This window comes from Gobius niger, assembly GCF_951799975.1.
Source record: "Gobius niger genome assembly, chromosome: 14".
In the NCBI taxonomy this organism is placed as follows: Eukaryota; Metazoa; Chordata; class Actinopteri; order Gobiiformes; family Gobiidae; genus Gobius; species Gobius niger.
This window is the reverse complement of record NC_136865.1, coordinates 22,160,664-22,188,427: the sequence shown is the minus strand read 5'-3', so window position 1 is coordinate 22,188,427 and position 27,764 is coordinate 22,160,664. Positions and strand designations below refer to the sequence as shown.

General features: G+C 39.6%; 1 protein-coding gene across 16 annotated transcripts in view; it reads left to right on the top strand.

Moving 5' to 3' along the window:
• Nucleotides 1-27,764, top strand: part of pleca (plectin a) — a 155,130-nt gene that overhangs the window by 79,756 nt on the left and 47,610 nt on the right. For 13 of the 16 annotated variants that reach the window (XM_079570837.1, XM_079570836.1, XM_079570834.1 and 10 more), the window contains one exon: nucleotides 25,973-26,034. In XM_079570837.1, the coding sequence (XP_079426963.1) occupies nucleotides 25,973-26,034 (62 nt within the window). Of the gene's footprint in view, nucleotides 1-10,067; nucleotides 10,219-25,972; nucleotides 26,035-27,764 lie in introns of those variants that run through there. The other 3 variants (XM_079570825.1, XM_079570830.1, XM_079570838.1) reach the window with 1 other exon arrangement.

Here is a 27,764-nt window from a genome sequence, read left to right as displayed (position 1 = left end):
TCACTCTCTCTTCACGACACTGCAGCAAAGTCAACGGCCAATCGAAAAACACCAATGGGTTCAACTATCAGAGGCGGTGTAATGTTTAATTCATGCATTTTTAATAACGGACCAGGACCAGCTGCGAATGCTCTTGTTGTTTGCATTGTCAGTCGACGGTGCGCACTATGTTGACTCTCTGTTGGACGTGGGACAGTGTAGATCGAAAACGAGACCGGTCCAGATCAGGTGTGTGGTGAGTGTTTCAAAGAGGAAACAGATCAAAAACAAAAGAGTAAGACGACAAACTGGCACCAAAACGTGACAAAACCAAGACTATACCAGAGATCCAAATGAGTGAGCCAACACTGGGGAAAATAAGTTTAAAATTACTAAAATTCAGAATGTTTTACCTTGAATTGAGTGATTTGGAATTGCAGAGAAATGATAGAAATCTGTCAGGGGAAAACGCATCTTATTTCAAGTGATTTGAGATTTATTACCTCATTTTAAGTGCAAGGAGAAGTTTGAAGTGCTAAAATACTTGTTCCAATGGCAGATATTTCTCTTTACCTATACTTACATTATGGCCTATTCAGAACAAGGGCAAATTAACTTAGTAGTTGTTGTTATTAAGAAAATGTTCCTTATTTCTACATTACTTTTGCAATCGGGTTTGAGGTAAGAGTAAAGAAAAGTGTGAGCTCTAAAAAGGATTTCATCTCTAACCCCCACTGAGCACATTTTCTCCAGTTTGGCTTTACCCAAATCTAAAAGCAACAAAGGAGCAAGCAAGGCAGTGACAAAAATGTGATGAAAACTCAGCAATAAAAGCAACCAGAGCAACAAAAAAGTGATCAAAACTCAAAACAAAAATGGGTATCACTTTATTTTACACTGCCTTGATAATGAGATTTGTAACAATGTGTAATAACTTGTACCTATTGGTTAGATAAATATGTATTTGTAGTTTGTAGGTACATAATGTAGTAAGACAAAACTGTCACCCTAACCTTAAGCCCTAACCCTGAGGGTCTCGTGTCCTAATACATTATGAACCTACAAAGTACTAATACAAGTTAATCCATTGTGTATCTAGCCCATAGGTACAAGTTATTACACATTGTTACAGAGCACATTACATTGTACTGAATTTTGTTAAGTACAATGTATCAAGGTACTGTAATATAAAGTGATAACCATAAATGCAATGAAAAAAAAACCCTAAAGGTGTCAACACAGCATCAACGCAAGGAAAAAGATCAGTTTAGATCAGTTTGTTGGTCTTCACCTTCAAAGGAGACACGACGCTGGCCTAGAGGTTGTGAGCTCCATTGTAAACCTTTCGATTTGGGTGAAGCCGAAATGGAGAAAACGTGAGGCTTAAGAGGTCAAATCAAGCCTAAACAGATCTAAAGTTGGACCAAAAGTCTTAAATATGATGGGCCAGACCTTGTTTTTGAAACTGTACTTGAGATTCTGACTAAAAGAGTGCGTATAAACAAGACACACAGTTTGAATAAGTTGAAAAATATTGGTCTGAGCGTCTGAAGGAGCTTTATCTCCAAGGTGCCTTTGAGTGGCTGCTGAAAGTGGGTAAAAGGGATTTCTTCCGGTGCCTTGGTTTATAAAAAGCTCTTGTGGCGTCGCTGCTGCGGGGTTAATGACGGCGAATGTGACACTGGGGGCGTGGCCTGTGTTTCCATAGAGACATAACAAACTCCGGGGAAGTCGAGGGTCCCGGGACGGTCTGGGCGATAGATCAGCCTCCGCTCTGTTTACATTGAGTCATTCGTTTGGACACGTGTCTCCGGAGCTCAGGGGGGTTACGTCCACCTCATAGTGTTCATGCAGAGTGTGGCCCGGAGTGAAAATCACACCATATTTCACATTCTGGGGATGAATAAAGTAAATCTCTATCTATTATTGCAATATTTTACTAAACCACTTAGTAAACAGCACGTACTTTTGAATTTAGACAGATTTTTTTCCTGATCAAATTCTAAATCTGGACCAAAACAAGATGCATCTGAAATTAGAATATTATGTCTAAAACTAAACCTTTGCACATTTTAAAGCTACCATAGATGTCATGTATCAAGTCAGGTGCTAAACAACGAGTGCAAGCTGAACAATAGCTTATATTTGTGGACATGCACCTAATTTACTAATTCAGATTGCCTGTATTTAAGTTTAAGGGCCCTAAATTCGATATGTGAATGACAGATTTCTGCGTGAGCAAAAACTGGGCAAATGGCTTGGCCTGTTGCAAGAATAAAATCAAAAGTTCGATATATTTAGGCAGGAAACTAACGTGATAAACGATATTATTGAAGACCTTTTAATGCCACAGACACAAACTCTAAAGCTTAAAAATTGACGCTTTTCGAAAAGTACCTTGTTAAAATATTCCACAATGACCAGGAAATACAATGAGACATAACTGACTTTGGGTAAAAAATAAAGAGCCCGATCTTGTGTTTCTAAACAGACTTTAGAGTTACATTTAGGGCTTTGTAGGAACGCACTTTGAGATCTTGCCACTCAAGACTTAGCGCATTCAAGCGGATAGTACCCATGGCCAATGGCGATGTTATGTACAACAGCCTTTTTCCTCCAACCAGACTAGAGGCAAGGGGCGAGGGGGAGGGAGAGCAGTTGTGGGGGAGTGGGAGGTGAACATGTGCTTTTGTTTTGGTCGTGTTAATGCAATTACGGCCGCGCGAGTGCCGACCTGCGCCACAGCGGGACCAGCTTCACATCTCTTTCTCGCGGGACACGAACATTGTTTAACTCATGATGGAGTTAATAACGTTTTTAGTTTGACCTGTGAGAGCCTATAATGCACCGTTGTTCCATGCTGAGATATGTTCTTACCTGAGCTTAGACGAGTTGATATGTACCTGTCTGGTCTTTGTGCCCGTGGAAGAGCTTGGTCATTTCTAACTTCACCCAGTTTGCAGCTATAGGAAGATACTGGGAGAGGCCAAATGCTAACAACATCTTTGGTCGTTGTGCGTGACTGAGCGCACACACAAAGACCAGACAGGTACACATCAACTCGTCTAGGCTCAGGTAAAAACATATCTCAGTAAAAACGGTGGCCTGTTCCTTTAAAGATAAACACAAGGCAGCGCGATGTAAATAAGGAAATGAATGTGAGGCTGCTCTCAGTGCTGACCCCCTCTCGGCACATGGCACAACAGCTGCGCCCATGGAAGATAACCATCATGTTTGGAGCTTGCACTGTCCTTGCGCCGGGCATAAGATCTGGCCCATAGCCCTACAAATGGCTCTGCTGCTTTTTTTTTGGGTTGTTTTCAAAGGGCAAATCTGCGTCATATTGTCTCACTTAATATTACCATAATAATGATATAATTTGTTGATGTATTGCAGATTTTGTTTTTTAGTACGGAATAATAGCGGCTTACAATTTATGACTAACTAAATGTTTCCACATTTCCTTCATGTCTTGCCCCCACATTGTGCAACATCTGGTTGGATCCGTCGCCAAAATCATTTCAGGGTGGTAGGCGCCTGACATGCTCATCATGGGTGTATTATTTCTCTGCTCCTGTCCTTGAACACAATAGGCCTTTTTAGTTACAGGTCCCCACAGACAGTTTAGAGCGCAGCTGCCGGGGAACTTTAAAGAACCGGATTCGCAGCGCGGACTTAACGCCGGCGTAGATTTGATCCAAGTCGGAAGCCACACCCAAATCTGGCTATAGCCCTGGTCTCGTGGAGGGCCCCATAGACAGCGATGGTGGCAACAAAACCGCTTTTAATAAAGGGGTAGATTCAGACTCTGGGCTCGTCATGTGCAACCATGAGTCACTTTTCCTGTGTTCACTGCAGAAATAGCAGATGTTCGGCCAAGAGAAGAAGTGGTAAAAACGTACAATGCCTATATGAAGTCCATATCAACGAGAGTGAGTCATTTCCCCCTGTAATTATCTCACGCACTTTTGCGAGGGAAGACTTTGTCAAAACATTTGCAAAAGGTGCCAAGGGTGCAGAACAATCCACGCCCGCTGCGTCCCCACATGCCCCGTGGTAAAACTGCATTCGAAGAGCATTAGTGGTAAACCTCAGTAGTATTTTGACTTGTCATGTGTTGTACAGTACACAGTGTGACTTTCGGAGAAGCTTGACGTCTGGCACAGGTTTTTGGAGAGGCATCGAAGTGTGGCAACTCAGATGGAAAGATCTGGTCGAAGGTTTTTCTTTCTTTCGTTTTTTTGCAATGGTGGAAAGTCGGTGGTACCAGCAGCAGCGGTACTATAGAAGTTGTAAAGCAGAAAAGTAGCCATTATGAGCAGAAGATGACCACAACAATATAGTATTAGTCTAGCATTCAAATAATTGTTGATGAGCTAAAGCCATGTGAGAGGTTTGCACATTCTGGATTTGTTTCCCAGAGTCGTCTCGTTTCATTCTTCCCACATATTGACTGCATTAAGTTCAAGTTGGCATCGGAAAGAACTTTTTTACAAACATGAGACCCCAGAGTACTGTCTATCCTTTTCTATATCACCACATGGAAGGTTATGTGAGGAGACGGCATTTGCCAGTGGGATTGCAACACATTGCGTTGGACTCGGCATAAGGGGAAGAACGTGGGCCAGGGACAAACCCAAGAAATCATGAATCCGCAGGGACTGACACTGAAAAGGAGCTTTATTTGTTTATATTATAACGACTTTGGTTGCGACATGTGCTTAGAAAGTGAGGCGCGTTTGAGGACGTGAAAGTGCGTATGAGGACGTGAAAGTGAACGGTGCTGGAGGATTTCTGGTGCACCTGCAGGTTTCTCACGGGCCTGTCGAGTCTAGATTTAACATTAAAGGGAAAAAAAAAGCTTTGACTAGACGAATGAGGTTGCGGGTGTTGAAATAGTTAGTGTTGAAGTTATTATTGTAAATGATAAGTTACAGAGATAAGTTGTTCTTCAGCCAATGATCTAATTATGTTGGGGAATAAAATCTAATTTTGCTAATTACATACATAATTGAACATAAATGATTGTCCTTTGCATCACCATTTACAAAAGTGTGAATATTTGTCGGAAAATGGCAGGTAGAGTAGACAAAATATCAAGTAAGCGTAACATTACTTTTAAATAATTTTACTAGAAGTAATAAGAAGTGGCCCAGATAATTACTCAAGTAAGAGTAACAAAGTACTTGGAGAAAATGTTAGTTGAGTTTGTGTAGTGTTAGAAATGAGCATAAAAGTTTGATTCAAGTTTCAGTACTGACATAAAATATCGTAAACAGCATATTAGGGGTGGGCCATATCGTATCGCATATCGTTATCGCGATATATCGTAATGTTTGATATCAGAGCAGCATAAACACTGACTGTAGAACACGGGGACAGGTGCTGAAAAAGTAAAATGAAATGAAGGATGTAAACTGCTTTATTTGCGAGGAAATGTGTATGCCGTAAAAAATAAATAAAATAAAATAATATCACTGAATTAATCTTTCCAATAGGCATATGGGTGGGATTTTGAAGTAATTTGTCCATTGACAATTGTATCATCAAACATATCGTTATCGTGATATTTTCTATATCGTAATATAGATTTTAGGCCATATCGCCGTGCCTTACACAACACATTAAATAATGTGAAAATTAAAATATTTAAAAACATTTCTTCAAAAAGTTACTGCATGTACTTGGGTAAATATATCTCTGTAGTACTTACCTCTGGGAAAAGGAAACATTTTACTCTGGGCCCTATAGGATTTCTTTATTTCTTTATTTAAGGATCCCCATTAGTCTTTACCAACGCAAAGACTACTCTTCCTGGGGTCCATTCTCATTCAAAAGACCTTATACAGTCAAAGGGTAATTTATACAACACACATCGACAATACAGATTTCCTCATTCAAATAATTGAGGTAAGAGAAAAACAAAACAAGGTGTATTACAATACCCAAAGCAACTTTAAGTCAGGTTATTTATTTGTATTTGACTGATTACATGTTTCTTTAGATTTATTTTAAAAGAAAGATGATTTTTTAGTCTCTTAATTTCCTGAGGTAGCATATTCCAGTGCGAGGTGGCTCGGTATATAAATGTACTTTTTAGTGCATTAGATTTTGGCCGAGGCAAAGTAAAATTAGTAATAGAGGCTTGTCTTGTGCTAAAGCCATGTCTGTTACAAGTGGGCTGCAGTTTACAGAACAGGGTAAAGGGTTTGTGTAAGGTCCAGATTTTATGCAAAGACAACACAGAGCTACAGTCCAATCTGTCCTTGACTTTCATCCATGACAGTTTTTGATGCATAGCAATTGTATTTGTTCGAAAAGGACAACCCAGGGCAAGTCTAGCAGCCCGATTCTGAGCTATCTGGAGTCTGTCAAGGTGTTTTTTTGCAGCACTGGACCACACAGCGGGACAATAGTCCAAGTGACATAAAACTAAAGACTGTAATACAAGTTTTCTTGTTTCTAATGACATAAAAGGGGCACTGCTTCTTATTAACGAGATGTTCCTACTCATTTTAGTCACAATGTTATTTATATGTGTCGTCCATGACAGAGTTTGATCTAAAGTTACTCCCAACAGTTTAATCTCTGTCACTTGTTCTACTGATCTGCTATTTATGGAGAGTTTTAACTTTGGAGTTTCTCTCATTGCATGTTGTGAACCTAAAATCATACACTTTGTTTTTAATACATTCAATTTTAACCTGTTCTCAATCACCCATTCATAAGTAGACATTAGCTCCTGTTGTAGCATGTTATTGACCTGGTCGACGGTAGAGGCAGAAACATACATTGTTGTATCGTCTGCATATACAGTCATACAGGCCTTTCGTAAAACATATGACATATCATTTACATAAACACTGTAAAGAAGAGGACCTAGGCAACTGCCCTGTGGAATTCCACAGGTTAGGGCTATTGTGTCTGAAAGGGAACCATTGAAGGCAACACATTGTGTTCTGTCAACCAAATAACTACTTAAGAGACTGACAGCTGTGTTTGAAAAACCATATGCTTGTAGTTTCTCAAGTAGAAGTTGATGATCAACCAAGTCAAATGCTGCACTGAAGTCCAGAAACACAATTCCTACCAATTGCTTGTTATCGATTTGTCCCAGCCAGTCATCAGTCAGAGTTGTTAGTGCTGTGCTGGTTGAGTAGCCTGCTTTGTATGCATGTTGAACGTCAGAATTAAGGTGATTCACTTCAAAATAGTTCTGAATTTGTTTATATATCACCTGCTCCATTAGTTTGCTCAGGACAGGTAAGATGCTTATGGGTCTGCTGTTTTGACCGCTCAGTGGCTGTTTTGAATTTTTTGTCATAGGAACAACTTTTGATATTTTCCACAGATTTGGATAGGTACATTCATCAAAACATACTTTAAAAATGTAAGATATAGGTTTGACTACTGATTTGGCTGCAAGCTTTAGAAGTTTTCCATCCATATTATCAATTCCACATGGTTTATCACAATTTATATTTTCCAATAATTTTTTTATTTCATCAGTTTTAACGGGTTCAAAGACAAATGAACAATACTTATCACTAACAATTTGTTCTCGAATAATTTTTTCTGACAGTTTCCTACTACCTGGGGGCATCTCATTCCTGATTGTTTTCACTTTATCCTGGTAGTAACTGTTAAAGTAGTTTGCAATTTCACAAGGTTTAGTAATAAATGTACCATTCATCTCAATGAAAGAAGACATTTTGCTACTTTTGCCTCGACACAGAAGTTCATTTATCATTCTCCATGTTTGTTTACTATTTTTTCCACAGTCTTTAAATTTGGTAAAATAGTACTGTTTTTTCTTTTGCCTATTCATTTTTGTTACTTTGTTCCTCAGTAACCGATAAGCTTGCCAGTCTTCAAAATCACCAGACTTCACAGCTGCCTTTTTCATTCGGTCCCTTTCTCCCATAGATTGCCTCAGATCCCCATCTAGCCAAGGAGACCTTGTCGATCTAACAGAGAGTTTCCTAATTGGGGCATGTTTATCACATACTGCTGAAAATAATTTACAAAAATTGTTCAATGCAATCTCAGCGTGTGTGCTTTGTAACACAGTGTCCCATTGTACCTTTTCCACATCATTGATAAAATCAAATTCTGAAAAAGATTTATACATTCTTTTATAAATTACTTTAGGTCCAGCTCGTGGTATTTTTGTCTTGTAAACCAGAGCAACAACATTATGGTCACTGAAGCCGACTGGTACTGAGATAATGCTTGAGCACTTTTCCATGCAGTTTGTATAGACATGATCAATACATGTCGATGTAGTTAACCCATCTCTGTTCGTTCTTATCCTTGTAGGTGAATTCACTAGTTGGACAAGATTACATACCATAATTGTATTACCAAGATTTTTTTTCATGCAACAATGATCCGAGAACCAATCAATGTTCATATCTCCAAGAATAAACATTTCATAGTTTGTATCAGTAGCTTTTTGGATCATTGTACATACATTATTCAAGTAATCAGCATTAGCACTTGGTGGCCTGTAAATACAGCACATCAGAATGGGCTTGCGATGTGGAAGATGTACTTGAAGCCAAAGCGCTTCTATGCCTAACGCACCAAGATCCTTTCTTATTTTTATTGGGATATGACTTTGAATATAAAATGCAGTTCCTCCACCATGTTTATTCCTGTCATGTCGGAAAATATTATATCCTTCTATTGCTAAAGCTGTATCTTCTACAGTTTCATCTAGGTGTGTCTCTGTAAGAGCCATTATGTGAATATTTGATTCTAATAAAATAGAAGATAATTCAAAAATTTTGTTTTTTAAACTACAGATGTTCAATAGAGCAATTTTTATTCCTTTTATTCCTTTTAACATCATTTTAATGAGAACAATAGTTACAAGACGTATTTACACCTCATGAATGCATGCCTGCATGTGACCACACCAATACTGAGTCAATAAACTTCAATTATTGCTTCTCAGTTTTTCTAACTGCTCGGGACTTCTAATGCAAATGACTCGTGCCTCTTCTGGTGAGCCATTTGTCTTAATAAATACCTTGCAATTAGAGGTCCATGTAGCCTGGATTTGCCCTTGTTTTTTGAAAAACCGTGCCCTTTTAGCCAGCTCTGCATTTACTTTAGTGAGGTGCTCATTAACATATACATGTGTTCCTTTTAATTTTTTACCCTGCCTCAATAAATCCATCTTGATTCCTTTGTGTTGTAACCGCCTCGCACCTTGTAAAGTCTAACCTGTGAAAACGACTTTCCTCCTTTATTGTTTGCACAGTGTTTGCGCACGTTCACTGCCCTATATTTCTGTTGTACTTCTGGAAAAGCCTGTGGCAGTCTGTGTGTGCCGTCACATTAAACCTTTATAATCAGGTTGTGATATTTAAGCGTCTTCTCCTTTTTGAAAATAGGCCAATACCTGCTCGTAAATGTGAAGCAGGTATTTCTCAACTCGCTGCAAACGGAGAAAGACAGACGGCTCTGTTCGAGTTATTTATGACCCACAGCTGTTGTGGATGTGGAGGGAACATGATTTACTTCGGCGCGGGGTAAACGTCGCGTGAAGGCGCAGTCGGACTCGCTCCTGTGAAAAGTTACACCCAAAAGTTTCTAAAGGAAACAAGCGCAGGTCCCTCCGTGCGTCGCAGCAGAATTAATTTTCAAGTCACTCCAGTTCTGCTCCTGGGCTCGCACAGTTATGTAATATTGCTCTGTGCTATAACAGTGAGCGCGTCTGAAGTTTCCTGGGACAAAATAAGCGCGTCGTGATGGCCTTCATTTAGGATTTGCGCACGAGGGAGAGCGGACAAACGAGTCTCTATAGGATGGAGCACTTTCTGCCACACAAAACAAAAGTGGGCCGGGCTTGCTGTGGCACAGTGCCTGCAATCTGAGACGACCCTGTGTTTTTTTTTTTTTTTTTGCTGCTGCTCCTCTCCATGCGCCGCTGAGAGGGAGAGAAGAGCGGGGCTGGGTTGACTCGCGAGGAGAGAGAGGGGGGGACAAGTAGAGGAAAGTTTTGGGGGGCGTTTCGGAGACTGTCCAAGCGCGGTTTCGCTTTTTTTTTGTTTGGTTTTACGCGCCGCCAAAGCACAGCCAGCGCGGAGGGGACCATGGCCGAAGTGCAGGAGGCTCCGCGGGCGTCCGAGCCGGCGTGGCGCGGGTTCATGTACCGAAGGACCGACTACATCCACGAAATGAGCTGCGGCGAAGTGGGCGCTCATCTTTACGGCCGAATGTGCTGCGCAGGTAAGCGCCGACGTCAACTACGGTCCGTGCGTCTGTTTGCAGTGCGTTTGCAGTGGGAGGTCCGGCAAAAGGAGGGGCGGTCAGGAGGGGGCTGTAGGCTGATGTTAACCTCACAAGTGCCGCCGCCCACAACACGAGGGCAATGTACACATGTTTAGTATTTCTGTGTAGTTATTTCACGCGCAGAGGCAAATAGGACAATATCCATACGCGACTTTCATTATATTTATTGCATCCTTATATTATTTTTATAGACTTCTTATCTGCTCAGCTAGTCCAAAGTGCAGCTTATTAAATCCACATGTGTCCAGCGTCTCGTGCACAACACATACAAAGAAGCTCTTAACAGTTGTTTCTCGGATTTTGTTTCAGTCCGTGTCATATTTTCATGTTCATTGATCTTGTGTGACGGCTCAATTCGTTTGTTGAACCTTGAGCGACACAAAAAACATTAATGATGAGTGATTGGAGAATGGCTGGGGGCTGAAAACATGTTTTGGCAGTAGTCTCAAAACCACAAACGTGTCTGAGATTAAACGGCATGTGTTTCCCACATTTCGTCTACTTCAAATGTAAATTAGATAAGTGGTCCTGCAACTTCTAAAGCACCTATAGCCTACTATACAGCACTATATCCTATATCCTACTATATATATTAGCACCTGTATCTTGGCACGTCTGTAGGATGAGTCACCCATTTGTTACTATGTTTGAGATTCCCCTCTTTCTTCAAATATTACCAACTTTTTGACTTTGCTGTAGCTTTGGGTCACATTTTTCCATAATTTCTCTCAACTTCTGGGTCTCGCGTGACTTGTGTGTTTCCCACGTTGCCATAGCTACCTTCACCAAACGTCAACACCGTCCGCCATCTTGAATTTGGACTTAGCTTTTTTCTTCCCTTTGGCTTCGTGTTACAATAAGCTCCTAACCCTCAACTCTACACCTGTCACGCAAATGCACCTGGCCTTTGTCCCCGGGTGCAGTGCGCTTGTTTGGACAGATGGGGGAGACATTGTAAACATAGAAGCTCTGCCTTTTGGCCACAGGAGAAGATGGTAAAGACAGTAATTATCCGGGCGTCCTAACTGTGTAACCACGCCATTGAAAACACCACACGAAGCTAAGCACGTGTGATTAAAGGCTCGTAAACCTCCATGTTTAGTGGGTTTGAAAGGAGACTTTGACTAATTGTTATCATTAGCCTGAGGAATTAGTGTTAGTGGCTTATAATAATGATAATTTATTAATCTTTCAGAGGATTACATGCTATTTACTGGGTTCAGATCTAAACATGTGCATGGTTTTCATCTTTTTTGGGAGGAATTGCACCAGTGTTCATTTTGACAACATATTTTAATTAAGTTTTAGTCTTAGTCTTTTGACTAAAATGTAATTTAATTTTAGTCGAGATTTAGTCGAAAAAATCTTTTCAATTTTAGTCTAGTTTTAGTCGACTAAAATTGCACGTCAATTTAGTCGACTAAATTTAAGACTTATTTAGTCGACTTTGCATTGATAATATTCATTATAATCATTTTTAATCCAGGTCCTCGACTTCATGGAGCTGCTCCACATGAACAAAGCTCAGAGTTGATCCTTTGGTAGAGAATTTACATGATCTGAGGTCTTATTTTAGTCGACTAAAATATCTGGACATTTTAGTCATAGTTTTAGTCTCATGAAAAACTTTTAATTTCATTTTAGTCCAATTTTAGTCGTCAAAAATATCACTTTGACTAAAATTAAGACTAAATATTTTAATCGACGAAATTAACACTGACTTGCACCACTTTTTGGACATTTTTTACTCAGTGATACAGGGTTAGTGTTTCTCAGAGCAATATGCTTTTGTTAAGTGGTGACGTGAGAGAAACAACCACAATCAATATTTCTGAAACTGATTTACTTACTTACTTATTTATCAGGCCCATTTGCCAAAAATGCCGTCCCTACTGCTATAAAAGTAATTATTTACCAAAATCAGTACATCCGGTTAACTTGTGATATGCCGTATCAAGTTAATATCATTCAGCCCTAGTACGAAGGCATCACAATTTACATTTTATTCTTTTTTCACAGTGACTTTTTCTCATTTTTATATGGACATTTAAGAAGCCAAACAGAAAACTCATATATTCTGACAGCAGGATTCCTTTTATTAAGACGTGACGTGCAAATTAGCAACGGACATAGTGTATAAAAACTTAACATAACAATCAGCTCTTTCAAAAATGACATTTGGTTCAAACCGTTAACTACTTAAAGCTAATTCGACACCTGTTATTATGAAAAGTAATCCTCTTCCTCTCTCTCTCTCTCTCCCTCTCATTGTTGTGGCAGAGGAGGCTTTCATGCTCTGTTGACTATTGGCTGTTTCTGCTCATATCCCGAGGCGTCCTGTACTCACTCCTCTTTCACTAAACCCTTGTATCAACAACACACCTGCAGCAGAAATGGCTGAGTGAGAAAAAAATCTCTCAGAATGTTGTTATTAAACAGAAGTAAAGTTTTCTATAAAGGTTTTAGCGGGTGTATTCTAATACCAGTAACATGTTCCAATGCAGTGCTATTACCTTAACCATCCATACTGCCTTCATGTCTTACTTTTAGTTGTACTTGTAGTGCATCTTATTGTTATTTGTACATGTGTTTAAACTACAATTACAGGTTTTCCACGCATTAAATGAGACTCAAACTTAAATCTAAAGTTTTTGGAAAATTATGACATCAGTTGCAGATTCGGCTGAAATTGACCAAATTTTTTGCTCCAAAGTTTCCCTTTTTGTCCTATTGTCTTTCCTCTGTTTGATGAAATGTTTGCAAATCTTAAGAAATGAAACATGAGCAGATTTTATTCTGCATTTGTGGCATTAAAATATTATATTTGGGTTTTTAAAAAGCATTCAATTTGACTTGTTTCTGCCTGTATAAACCCTGAATTAGACCTACAATGAAACTGTAAATTGCTCTTGTTCATTGAACCATAAAATATAAAATTACTGGAAGCAGATATAAAATGGTCACCAACGCAAAATGCCAAAACATCCTTCATGTACTACCTAAGTTTACTGCACGACTATCTATGAATACGATCACCGCTTGGCATATACATTATCACTGCTATTCTTATCAGCGCCCCTTACAACTACAACACTAGGCTTACTTCTACTATTAGGATGTATCTTTCAGCCACTAAATTAAAAATATGAGCAAATTTTTCTTCCAAAAGTTTTTCTTGTGTAAATATATAATGTTAAATAGAAACCAGATCAAATGCGTATATGGCAAACGTACTGTATGTACCTGTATCACCTGTAAACCTGATCCAGCTGTAATCTTAAATTCCTGTTTGGGATCGCATGTTGTCACTCGCTCGGAGGCACGGGGGCAGGATCATAGCCTGTAAATATTGAGGGCAGGACGGGTGGCGGTGGGACGGGGCGAGAGGCGGCTCCCCCTGCTGCAGAGGAGGGTGGGCGCGCCCTGAACTGGAATGTCCCTCAGCGAAGTGCTTCTCACGGCAGAAATGTCATCGTAAAATACAGAGCTCGCAGCACTAACCATCACAAACAACTATGAGGGAGGAGTAACTAAAGCCTGTGCTAGAGTTAAAGTCGGGTTACTCTTTTGAAGTCTGGTTACTTGCCCACTTTTAGTAAATCATCTCATGTATCTTGTCATTGCCGTTGTTTGCATTTTTCCTCATTTAGATCACTGCTGGTGCTAAGAAAGGACAAAACTACTCATTGTCACTGAGAGGAATTTGTATTTGAGCACAGTTTGCACAAAAATAATGTTTGTACGATGTTCTTAGTTTGTGAACTTGGATTTGCATTTGAAGACATAAGCACAAGTTACTCTATATTTAAGTAAAACATTCACTTTATGTTAAACAAACTCATTTGAAAGCTTAGAACCTTCAGAGTTCAGTCACTAAGTGTGTTAGCTACTAGAGTTTAGATTTCGACTTTGGAGACTGAGTTGTGGAGGTCTGTGAGAGAGTCTTTAGGTTCATTTCCAAACTGGTTTAGCCATAGGATCTGCCAATTTAATACTTCTGATTGGAGAGATGTTAAACAACTTAAACATCATGTGAAAGTGTGACTAAATCATTACAATTGTTAACTCTTGATTTGAACATGTTACCTCATATCTGCGGACACTGATAAATAACTTACATTCTCTAAGTTCTCCTTTGTTTTTTGACTGTAGAGTTGCTCTGCCATCTGTATTGACCCACCAGGTGTCACCAAAAACCAAAAATGTTCCAACTAATTTCATGATACAGATTACTATGAGTTTATATACATGATCTATACCAGTGTTAGGCAACCACCACCTCAAGAGCCACACGCAGCTCTTTAAAGCCTGTGGTGCGGCTCTTTTGAGCTTTTATGAATAACGTAAACCCTAAACCCATGTGTATCATATGCATTAGATGAGTGACAATCAGAAATAGTGTGAGAACGAAGGCTGTGATAAATGAATTTCGCAAGGAACGTCCAGATACAATGATATTCCAGAAATTCAGTTCAGTTTTATTTCATTTCATTCATCGTTTTACCATCGATTTAAAATGTGTTTGCTTTATGTTAGCGGCTAAAAATACTATTGCGGCTCTTTTTGTTTTGTTTAATACTGACCAAAGTGGCTCTTTTGATGTTGAAGGTTGCAGAACCCTGATCTATACGAGAGACGATGTGTGGTTTTTCATGCATTACGATGAAATGTCCAAGGGCATGCATTTCATACATTTTTATAATTACGTTCCATGCGATTTTATGAGCAAAGAACTTTAGTAGCTTCAATTCTGCAAGGCTTTCTTTACAGTTACAGTATTCATGCGCAAAAGCCATAATTTAGTGGATTAAGCAAGAATGTAGCGTTACATCATCCCTCAACATTAGAAAGTGTGAGATTGTTTTAAAAGTGCATTCATACAGGCTTTAGATCGTCTTCAGTCTCAATGGCGCTTGTTGAAACAGGACTCAAAGGCTCTGGTCTGCTCCACAGTGGATTAATATCTGAATTAGTCGTGTCGTGGCAGGTCTCCTCCCTCCACAGGCATCTGAAACATCCTTTATGTTTATGGACGTCTGTCAGAGAGTGGCCCGCAAAGTGCATGTTCCGACACCTGAGGTTTAATGACAGCGGAGAACATTTACAGTCAGTGAGTTGTGAGGACCGGCTTTGTTTAAAAGTCCAGAAACTATTTGGACAGCAGGACGCCTCGGACACATCAGTAGCAGTTTGTTTCAGCGATTCAAAGGCTCGAATGCAACAATCACTCTTTTATTTCCTGCCCGTGTTCATAGATGGACACTTGTCTAGATCGAGCCACAATAGTTGCTTTGTGTTTGGGCCATGAGCACCAGACGTAGAGTGGCCTGGCTGTCTGTTTATTCGAGTGAGGGAGTGCGGGGTTTTCTGCTACTTTGCTTTGGTGCTTATTGTGTAAAACCAATATTACATAAATACTTTTTTAAATTGAACAACTTACATACATTTTAGGATGATCTAAAAAATGTTCGGGAACTCATGTTTTAGTGAAATTGACTCTTTAAAAACACTATTCCCCATTAGTGATGAGTCCAATACCCTTTCTTTCTTTCTTTCTTTCTTTCTTTCTTTCTTTCTTTCTTACTTCCTTCCTTCCATCCATCCATCCATCCATCCATCCTTCCTTACTTCCTTCCTTCCTTCCATCCTTCCTTCCACCCTTCCTTCCTTCCATCCACCCATCCATCCATCCTTCCTTCCCTCCTTCCTCCCATCCACCCTTCCATCCACCTTCCATCCATCCTTCTTTCCATCTTCCTTCCATCCATCCTGCCTTCCTTCCATCCATCCATCCATCCATCCATCCATCCATCCGTCTTTCCTTCTTTCCTTCCTTCCTTCCTTCCTTCCTTCCTGCCTTCCATCCATCCATCCATCCATCCGTCTTTCCTTCCTTCCTTCCTTCCTTCCTTCCTTCCTTTCATCCATCCTTCCTTCCATCCTTCCTTCCACCCTTCTTTCCACCCTTCCTTCCTTCCATCCACCCATCCATCCATCCTTCCTTCCCTCCTTCCTCCCATTCACCCTTCCACCCATCCACCCTTCCATCCACCTTCCATCCACCTTCCATCCATCCTATCTTCCATCCATCCATCCATCCATTCATCCATCCGTCTTTCCTTCCATCCTTCCTTCCTTCCTTCCTTCCTTCCATCAATCCATCCATCCTTCCTGCCTTCCTTCCATCCATCCTTCCTTCCATCCACCCATCCTTCCTTCCATCCATCCACCCACCCACCCACCCACCCATCCATCCACCTTCCATCCACCTTCCATCCATCCTATCTTCCATCCATCCATCCATCCATCCATTCATCCATCCGTCTTTCCTTCCATCCTTCCTTCCTTCCTTCCTTCCATCAATCCATCCATCCTTCCTGCCTTCCTTCCATCCATCCTTCCTTCCATCCACCCATCCTTCCTTCCTTCCTTCCTTCCTTAATAATCTGTCAATACTGTATCGTGCAGATGAACAGACACACTTGGATTAGTTAGAAGGTCTTCTTTTCATCTCGCTCAGTTTGAGGACCTTGAACTGAACAAGTTGCACTATTGTTCTTAATCAGTTGTGACACTGGATTTCTCTTCCCACAAAATAAAAATGTTGATTTTGGTCTTGGAAATGCGGCACCAAACATTTCCCATGGGTTGTTTTTAGTACAAGTTATTTTTAAAGGTATAAGTTAGAAAATAATTCTTCAAACTAGAGCCACGTGTTTTTTTTTTATCCCATTTCCCGCTCATTATTTTTATTCCATCTTTGAATGAGTGTCCTCTGTCCTCGGCTGCACTTTTCTCTCCTTCCTCGGAGAAGCTTTGGCGAGTGTGCCAGCTCTAATTGTGTCCGGATGGCGCTCGGTGGTGGGCCTTGATTGTAGCATGAAGAGACATGGCAGAAGAGAAGGTTTTTTTCCCGTCAGTCTGTGAACAGAAGTCCCATTGACTGCGCGGCTCTGTGGTTGTAGTGGATTGTCATGTGGCATCGTCTCCAGCCGTCCCACACTGACCACACTCCCCTAAATCCTGCAGTGGGTTTATGTCAAGTTCCAGTGGGCGCTTCTTACAGAGCAGCACAATAAAGAGACAGCATTGTGTCAAATTAGTGGTCACATGTAGCTGTTCTTTTCAGCGTTTGCGTCAGTTCTGTTAGACACTGTATATTATTGAAGCTCATTATTCAGCTATAGTTTGTATAAAGTTGAGCCCTTCTTGTGGGTGTGTTCTGAGCAAATAGCAGAATGATATGGAGAAACAATTCAAGGCATTTTTATCTGAATAATACACTGCCTCCAGCAACACGATGTGCCCAAAGAATGAGATCAACTGACGACCTGAACATCCTGAATGAACAGGTTTCATCATGAAAGACACGTGGATTGTCCAAAGAGTGCAGATCTGAACCCCAGTGAGAATCTTTGGGATGTGTGAGAAGGCTTTGCACAGTGGTCGCATTCTCCCATCATCAATAAGAGATGAAGAAATGAATGCAACATTGGATCTTTTGATATTGCAGTAGCTTTTTGAAACAATGCTACAGAGAATGTGTGCTGTAATCAAAGCTAAAGGCACTCCAATGAAATATTAGTGCAGATTTTTTTTTTTTTGGTCAGGCAGTGTAGTTATTGCTAACAATACTCCATAAGTACTGCTGCCCCCGCGACCCGGCCCCGGATAAAGCGGAAGAAAATGGATGGATGGATGGCTCCATAAGTATTATCGGAAATAATATATCAATCACTTTATCCTCCACATCCCAAAAGCATTCATCAAAAGTATCTCATTTGGACAGAACTGAAGAAAATAATTGTCCACAGATGGAGTTTAAAGGTCTAAACTTTATGCTTAACCTCTTAACCGAGCAGATTTTCTCCAGTCTGGCTTTACCCAAATCTCAACGCTTCTTGAAAAAAGGGTCAAGAAAGCGAGAAAAGCAAGGATGAAAATTCAAAAATAAAGTGACGAAGACTCAGTGAAAAAGTGAAGAAAACTCAACAAAAAAGTGATGAAAAGGCAGCAAAAGAGCAAAGAAAAAAGTGTCAAGATAGCAACAAAAGCAATGCTGAAAATTCAACAAAAATGCCTCAAAAGAGCGACAATAAAGTGATGAAAACTCAGCAGAAAATGTAAGAAAATAAGTGGAAAAAAAACCGATGAAAACATGACGAAATGCTTCAAAAAACACCGTGGCGACGCAACAATAAAGTTACTATCAGTTTTGTCGGTCTTAGCTTTCAAATGAGGCTTTGCACTGGCGTATAGGCTGTGAAGAAGGTTTTAGATTTGGGTAAAACCAACGTTTGCTCAGTTAAGGCAGACTCTCTCAGGTTTACAGTCGATACATTCCCACTCAACAGCCTAGAACCAAATTGCACTTGGTTTTCCTGCTTTCTTTCATTTCTTTAACTTCTTGGTATTTGTCTCTTTATTCTGTTCTATCTGTGAATTCCTTCCTCTGATAGTATTTCATGTCAATATATTCTGTGTCTTTGCATGTCTCACTGTGATCACACCTGGCACTCTTCACTCTTTGCTTCATCGTGAGTGAATGTGCGAATGAAATTATATCCTTAGGCAGCCAGTGTGGACTCAACCTGCCAAAAGTAGTTAACCATTTGAAAACACGACTAATTTCACCGTCATTACTGAATAAATTGGTACTTTGCGCTTTGATCGACTAGGACGGGTAACTAATTTGTTTCGTTTTTGTTAATCCCTTAGGAGGCTTTCAATATTTGCTTGTGTCTTACTCTTAAAACATGCCCGACAGGCTGTGACCTGCGCCATACCAGAGCCTCACATCTCTGACATTTTATTGCATATTCTGAGTTTTCTCTGCTATTCCTGCATAGGTGTGTGTCCCCTTCTTTAGTGCGGGGGTCCTCCTGTGCTATAGGTGTGGCTTCGGTGGGTGGGTCGAGGCACATCCCTGTATTTTTTCACTTCTCCTGAGTGATTGATGACAGCTCAGACACCGTTGCCCCGGGGCAGGAATTTTGCAAGAGCAGCAGAAGAGGGAGGAAAAAAAAGGAAAAGAAATCATAGCCCGTGAATGTTGCAAAGGAGGAAAGCTGCGTGGAGTGATCTGAACACTCCCACCAAACAACAGGAACCGCTTTGTGGAGATTTAGTCACACAGTAGCTGCCGTTTCTGCTTAGGAGTTGAGTTTATGTTCAGTTTCTGGGGCTGAAACTTTGCCAAAATGGACCCGCGGTTTAGGAACTACTCGACCGACAGCATGGGCAGCGATGTGGTCTTCATAGATGAGGTCAATTACCAAGCCATGCTGCGGGCGTCTGCGCACAGAAAAGGTAATTCTTAAAAAATATTCAAAAAAATCGCTGCAATTTTTTAAATAATTCTCAGTATTTGCACAGGTGAGAGCGCTGTTATAGTTTAATTTAGTTACAGAATATAGTGGTGGTGGGATTTCTTTCAAACAAGCCACTCCCCTCAATGTCGTGAAATTTAAGATTTTTATTGGTCACGGCGGCTGACACCCATTTTGGGGAGAAATGCCTTTATCTGTAAAAAAAAAATAACGTGATTTTTCTTGTTCAAGTTTTGCAACTTGTAACCAAGTTTCTCAAACTGCTCTTTCAGGTGTTACTCGAGGTCATCTGCAGCTTAAGCCTTTGTCTGTAATTAGAGATAGTTTCATTTATGCTTCAGCTTTAGTCATTCATTTATGTTCTGGTTTAGACACAGTTTACACCAGAGATTTTCAACTGGTGGGTCGGGACCCAAAAGTGGGTCGCGAAGCATTAGTGTTAAAGGGTTGCGAGCCTAATCCGGGGAACTTTGTTTTTTTCAATTTTTTCCATCTGAAAAGGCATGGAAATATTAACATTATTGGGTTGTTTTGATCATAATTTCAGTCTTAAAGGCATAATAAAAACGTTATAACTTGAACTACAATAACTGTTTACTCTACCCTTAATACATTGTACCTAACAAAATTTCATGCAATGTAATGTGCTTTGTAACAATGTGTAGTAAGTTGTACCTATGGGTTAGATAGACAATGGAATAGTATGTATTTGTAGTTTGTACATAATTTAATAAGACATTTCGAACTCTAACCTTAAGCCCTCACCTATTATGTACTTACAAAGTACTAATGCAAGTTATTCCATTGTGTATGTACTACATAGGTACAAGTTATTACAGATTGTTACAGAGCACATTACATTGTATTACATTAAGTTGGGTACAATGTATCAAGGTAGTGTAAAATAAAGTGATACCTTTTGCCTTAATAAATGATGAGTAAACACTTAATCCATCGTGAACAATTCATTAGTTAAGTTTGACTAACACTTAACAATGAATGTTATGAGTTAGGCATTAAGTGTTAGTCACAATCAACTAATTCATTGTTCATGCACCATATTATTATAAAGTGTTAAAGGGGCTATAAGGAGTTTAAAAATGTTGAAATTAAGTATTTTCCTCCCCCTACATGTTCCAGCCATGTCCTAATGTGTAGAATGAGCTCAGACCTGTTCACCACAACTGCCTCTAAAATCCTGCACTGTCACTCAAAAAGTTAATTGAAGTCCAAAGTGCCGTCATGCACGAGCTTAATATAGAAGGTGCAGTTACGCCTAAGACCTGAGGTGGCAGCAGTGAGTATAAAATGGCCAACTTGCAATAGCCCCTTTTATAAAACTTGTGGCTTTTAAAATACTTTATACAATATGTGACAAATTACATTGTGATTTGGGTAATGGTGGGTCCCACACAGCTTAGCCATCATTTAGTCCAGTTTAGGCAACAACAAAAAAACATTTTATACCCAGTTTTGTAGTTTTGATCTTTGCCTCAGCCTGGTGGTGCAGAGGGGCAGATAGTTTATGACGTGATACTGAGTGTGAAAAGTTTCGGAGCTGCTGCTGTCATTTCAACGGGATAATTCAGCCATTGTGAACTTAAGCTTGCGTAAACTTGATCAGATATAATTTTACACACACTTGACGAATGCTCTCCTCAAACTGATCCCTTTCTTCACTCAGTATCTCAACATCACAAAGTAATATTTTTGTTTTATCTCAAAGCACAATGCGCGCCTTTGAGCAGATCAAATATCTCCCGTCTCATCTTAACAGCGCCTCGGCTTCAGCGATGAAAGCAGGAATCCAGTGTGTTCGAGTTTCCTTTCTCAGCTCTAGGCTACACACACACAAAAAAAAGAGTTTGCAAACATATTATTTCAAAGAAGGTGCTCGCCGCTCCCGTTTACTTTTCCGAAGCACATTTTTCGCAGGTTGGAGCGGAGGAATGTTAAGTGCGGCACTGTCTGACCCCGACGCCTCTTAAGGAACAGACTTTCTTGTGTGAGCAGAAAAACATTAAAATTTATCATGTCAAACCAGCAACGTTCAAGCATTTTACATTGTTTTCCTGCAAAAAAAATCTCTTAAATTGAGATCAGGCTGCACAGTATCTCCAGATTATTTTTGTTATCGCAAAGTGTGAAAACGCAACAAAAAAGCAACTCAAACATGACAAAAAAGCAATAAAAACGGGACAAAAACTGGACCATAAGCAACAAAAACAAACAAAAATGTTACAATTAAAGGGACAAGGCGTTAACAAGGCAGTCTTCGCTTCCAAATGAGGCGAAAATGTGTTTGGTTAAGGCGGGGGTTAAGAGGTGAAAGTCTGTTTAAAGAGACTAGATGCAAGTTGGTCATTTTTATACTCACTACTGCCACCTCAGGTTTTACGTGTAACTGCAGGTTCTATATAAGCTCGTGCATGACGGCACTTCGGACCCGAATTACAGTGCAGGATTTTAGAGGCAGTTGTAGTGAACAGGTCTGGGCTCCTTCTACACATTAGCACATGGCTGGAACATGTAGGGGGATGAAAATACTTCTCTATTGCCCCTTTAAATTTAATACACTGCAAAAAGAAATCTCGAAATTAGTACATTTTTCCTGAAATAAATACTTTTGCGCTTGATTTGAGAGTGTAATTTCAACACATCTGTCCGTGGGGCAAGATATTTACTATTAAATTAAGATAAATATAAATCACCATTCTCAAAACTAGTCCGACAACAGTTAAACAGCAGCCGTTTCCATAGTAACGCAAGTAAACAATTGAGCTGGAACTAGCTTAAAGCTTAAAAGTGAAATATCTCCTGCCCAGGACTTAAAAAAAAAAAAAAAAAGCAAACAGGCCCAAATGAACAGTTTCAGCTTGTGTGTTTGTGGTGTTCTTGACTCCGCGTCGTGCATTAAAACTGTATAACGCACGGCTCCTCGTTATTTCATCATTATCTTAGTCTCAAATCAAAGACAGATTTACTTATTTCAAGAAAAGTACTGCGTTGAAATGTTGCTGCTAGAATATTGGCGAGTTTTCAAATATTGCAATTATTTCTCTTTGTGTGTAACTTAAGAGTTATAGGCTACCCGTTTTTTGGGCTGACTGCATAAATGCACACTGGCAGGTGAGGGATTAGCTCTTTGAAGGATGGGTCAGGTGCAGATGATGGACTTCCTTCTGGGATTATTACGTAAACTCGGCGTTACCTTGGCTTAGTTTTGTCACAGACTTGAATTTTACTTGGCTCTTCTATTCTGCATTCTGTTCCAAAGTAAAAAAAAATAATAAAGTAATTTGACCCAATAATAGAAGAGTCCTCTGTGCACTTGTGAAATGCTCTGAGTCACAAGGACGTGTGACTCACTGGTGAAACGTTATAATGCCGTGAATCGGGCGTTGGCGCCACAGGACCCACTTCTGCTTTTAATCTGGTCACATTTTCTGTTTGATCCGACCGAGTCTGAGAAATCAAGCCTCTTTATGGACAGAGTGGTTTCACTGTCTGTTATTAATTCATCTTTCTGCGTACGCAACCATCATGTGGAGAGATAATGTGAATCTGCACAGACGAGCTTGTTTTTGGAGTTGGTGAAGTTGCAGATATAGGAAAGAAAGATTTATTTCTGTCCTTTTCAAGTCATGCATTTAACACAATATTTAAGAAATAGCTGAGATGTTATCATAATTAATCATTTCATTCTCTCCTGATTTTTTAGTTTTCCACAAAAGTTCTCTAACCTTTTTAACCCTGTGAGCTACTTTTACGTAACAAAAATGAGAGTTACTTACGCTTTGGCGACTCTTATGTAACTAAGCTCCTGAGGTGGAGTTTACTCTGGAGGATATTTCAAGTGTGTTCAGAACAAAAATACAACGCTCAAATGTGAGTTGTAACTAGGGCTGGGCACCGTTACATTTGTTTTGATTCCAGTACTTTAACAATACTGGGTTTTCGATACTGATACCTGAACGATACCACTACTAAAATATTTGTATTCTAGAGGCAGGAAACAGAAAAGTAAAGTGTGGAAGAGATTCATCTCGAATGTCAAGAAACTGGGAAATAATTTTGGAAAAAATGTGTAAAAAATGGTGGAATAATAGGGAAAAATTGGGAAAAACAGGGAAAATATTAGCAGTGCTTAATTTGATCCCCGGTTAGGGGGAACGCATTCCCCCAATTAAATTTTTTTCAGGGTAAAGGATCCGGGAAATATTTTGGAGGATCCGGCAAAAAAGTGTCTGATACAATGGTGTCTGATGAGAGTGTTCCGGCAAATGTTTTGGCCTGTTCCCCCAATCCATCACATCAGACCAAAAGTTTTCCTGAAAATACTAATTTACAAATTAAGCACTGAATATTAGTAATAAAAAATTGGCAAAAAATTAGGAAAAAAATAGAAAAAAATGTGGAAAAAAATAAGACACAATTGGGGGGAAATGGGGCAAACACTGGGCAAAAAATATATATATATATATTATTTGAGCAGAAACAACCTTTCAAAATCATTTAACGGTACCCAGGCCTACTTATAACGTATGTAGAAATGTAGAAAATCTTGAAATAGTGGAGAGCTAGCTCCCTATAGCTTCTATCAAGATGTTGTACTGTTTGTGCCAGACCTAAGCCTGGATAAATACAGAGAGGAGGCACATCTGAAACACATGCCTGAAAATAGCGGGTATGGAGCCCATGTACGAGTTGTAAAAAATGTTATTTTGACTCTCAATGTCGAGGGTTCTGTTTGAAAATAGGATTATGTAAATGCCTTCTATATTATATCCTTGCTGTGATACACAAAACATGCTATTGACCGGCTGCTGAAAGGGAAGGGTTTTTTTATTACTAAGAATAACATTTCTACTAAACATCTCCATTCATTTCCACTGTCACTCGCCCAGTCTTTACGTGCAGCCTAGTTATGTAATCATGTCTTTGCTTTGACTGACTCTATATCGCCCTGAACCATAAAACAGGGAAAGTCTGTCCTGATCATTTTCTGTTCACGGCGCGTTGACTCCACACAGCCCTCGTCCCTCATGTGTCCGCTGTGGTATGCGACCCGCTTTGTTGAACCAAGCCCAGAACAAAACATCAAAAACAAAAGTACAAGGTGGGACACGTCAGGAGCAGCTGAGAGTTCCCTCCTGGCGCATGTCAATGTTGAGTAAATCTTGGGAAGTTTACGCCTCAGGGTTGTGTGTTTTTATGGCAGGGTTATATGAGGCAGTTTACTGTGGCTCGTACGCAAACACAGTAAATATAGTTTCTTATTGAAGATGTGCAGCGTCTTCTCAAAGCAGAGGCTCCTAAGAGGTCGGTAAAGCCTGGAGGTCATGGATTAAACCGTCAGGGGTTGAGAGAAATTCATTTGTTTTAGCTCCAAATGCTGTTCACAATCACTGCAGTACAAAACAGAGGTGTAACCGGGGCTGGGCACCGTTAAAATGTTTTTGATACCGATACCTGAACGATACTTTTTTCGATACCTATGCTAAACTGAACATGAACAAAGTTCAGAGCTTTTCATTTGGCAGTGGATTTAAATGATATGAAGCTCTTTCAAACTGTCATTTGGATGATTTTAGCCTCTTATTTTCATTTTTATTATTTTAGTTGATGAAAATACATGGACATTTTAGTCTCATAAACAACTTTTTAGTCAGAAAAAATATGACTTTGACTAAATTTATGACGAAATATTTAAGTCGACGAAATTAACAGTTTGCCACCCAAGAAATTTAACTTGGACAAGACGATATTCAGGACAAAAACATTTGAACACATTACGATGGATGCATATGAATATAGTTTTCTACTAAATAAAGATATAAAGACATGGAGAGGAGCAAAGTGGTTCAACAGCCCATAAATACATAAACAACAGACATCGAGGTATTGCTAGCGCTAGTTAGCGCTACCTACGACTGCCGTTTTTTCGCTTCTACTGAACAATCTGCTGTGAATAAACATCCATATGGACCCGATTTAGACTTTACTTTACTTGTATGTGTTAAATAAGTTTATATTTCACCAGAAAAGCGCTAAAAACTGCGAAAAACGGTGTTTCCTAGAAGATTCTATTTTCCCCCTCGGCGAAGCCACGCCCCCTTCTATGACACAATGCCGTCTGTATCTATGGTCTGCGTGAATACTTGGCTAACTAGCATGTGTAAAACTGTATAACGCACAGTTAGTCCGGCAAAGTTAAATCATGTTCTATATCACTCCACGTCGTGCATTAAAACAACAGTATATAATGCACGGCTCCTCGTTGTTTAATCCTCTCTGTAATGGTCAAGTCATTGTACATTTTTGTTACTAAAACTATGCATGTTGTGTTTGTGTCTTTGCAGATGAGCGGGACAAAGTTCAGAAAAAGACCTTCACAAAATGGGTCAACAAACACCTGATAAAGGTAAGGACGAAAAGATTAGCAGCATTTATTCATAATCCGTTACCAAGGCAACATGGTGCAAAAGTACTAATTGAGACAAGACCAAGACCTTTTGTGTCGACTACAGCTTCAGTCTGGTCCATATTAACTGCGCTGAACAGCCGGAGTCCAGATGTTTCACAGGTTTCTTGACTCTGCTTTTATTTCTCTCCTAGCTACCAATGTTTCTGAAGTTTCTTTGCTCTTACCTGGAAAAACCTGCCCCTCTTTTTTTTATGTAAAACTATTTGGAAATTTTGAAAAAGTCTGAAGAAACGTTATAGAAACCAGAGCTGCTGTGAGTCAGAATCACCTGGAGATGGTTTAAATAGTTCAAAACATGAGAAAAAAGAAAAAAAAGGTTAGGGTCTGATCAGGTTTCACATCTGCTTCCCAGACATGAGAGGAAAATGAACTTTGTAACTTTAGGATCACACTAAATACCGTCTGTGCTAAAGAGGTTATAGGCTCCTGCGGGACACAAGGAAATTGCATTTAATATTACGGCTGAGATGAGACTGTTTTGTTCAATTTATTCATATTATTAACAATATGCAGCTGGTTATTTCATATCTTTGAACACATTTTGATCCTTTAGTTCGATATGAGCCTAGTTTTTGTCCTGATTTAGTATTTTAGAAGAAAATACTTTTGGATTTTCAACAAACTTATCCAAGCATAATAGTGGAGCAATGCCATTATTTCCTCCCCCCATAAAATGCATTTGGTTTTCGTTGAAGTGAATCCTTTTAAACGACTTTCAAGGCCTTCATTTTGGCACAATCTGTAAAATGACTGAATGCCCTGAAGAAACCCTGGATTAGGAAAACAAAGTCTTTAGTATCTTGAGTACTTGAGGAGCAGTAGTAGCCGATAGCCTTTTGCAGAGCTTTCCTCTGAGTCAGATATGGCCTCTGGTCTGTTCCCAAGTCTTATGATCCTCCTGTTGTGGGACTTTGGTTCAAAAACACAGAGGTCGTCCAAAACTCTGACCCAGACAAGGATTTTTTTTGGAGCAGAATCTGAGGAAAGTCCGACCAAAGAAACCAATAACAAAGTCTGAGAGAAGCTAACTTTAGATTGTATTATTTCAGTTATCAGAAAAAGCAAGATAGATTCTCCAAGGAACATAATAGAAGATTAAATTGACTGTATCTTCAAAGCTATAATGAGTCACAAGGACACTGTCCCACTGAAAAATGTGGCGTAACTTACTGATGTTATTATTTCTGAGTTTATTACCCGAGTCAGATGTTTGAAACCTCATGTGAACAGTTTCCAATTCCATTAATAATCGGACACGGTTTAGCTCTTTTAGTTTAACCTCTTAACCCCCATCTAGACCGAGCACATTTTCTCCAGTTTGGCTTTTCCCAAATCTAAAAGATTAAAATAAAATAAAAAACACCAAAATATTGACGAAAATGAGGACGAAAACGCAGCGAAACGTGACAAAAAAGTTATGAAAAAAAAAAAGTTATGAAAAAGCAACGAAAAGTGACAAAAACACGACAAATATGTGAGAAAAATGTGACAAAAAATCACTTTTATAGGTCTTAGCTTTCAAATGAGGCATTACACACTGTTGCTCTCCAGTCGACAAGCTTTTAGATTTGGGTAGAGCCGAACTGGATGAAATGTGCTCGGTTCAAAGAGGGTGAATTATGCTTTTTGCAAGTACTTGGTAATAATTTCAAACACATCTTTATCAC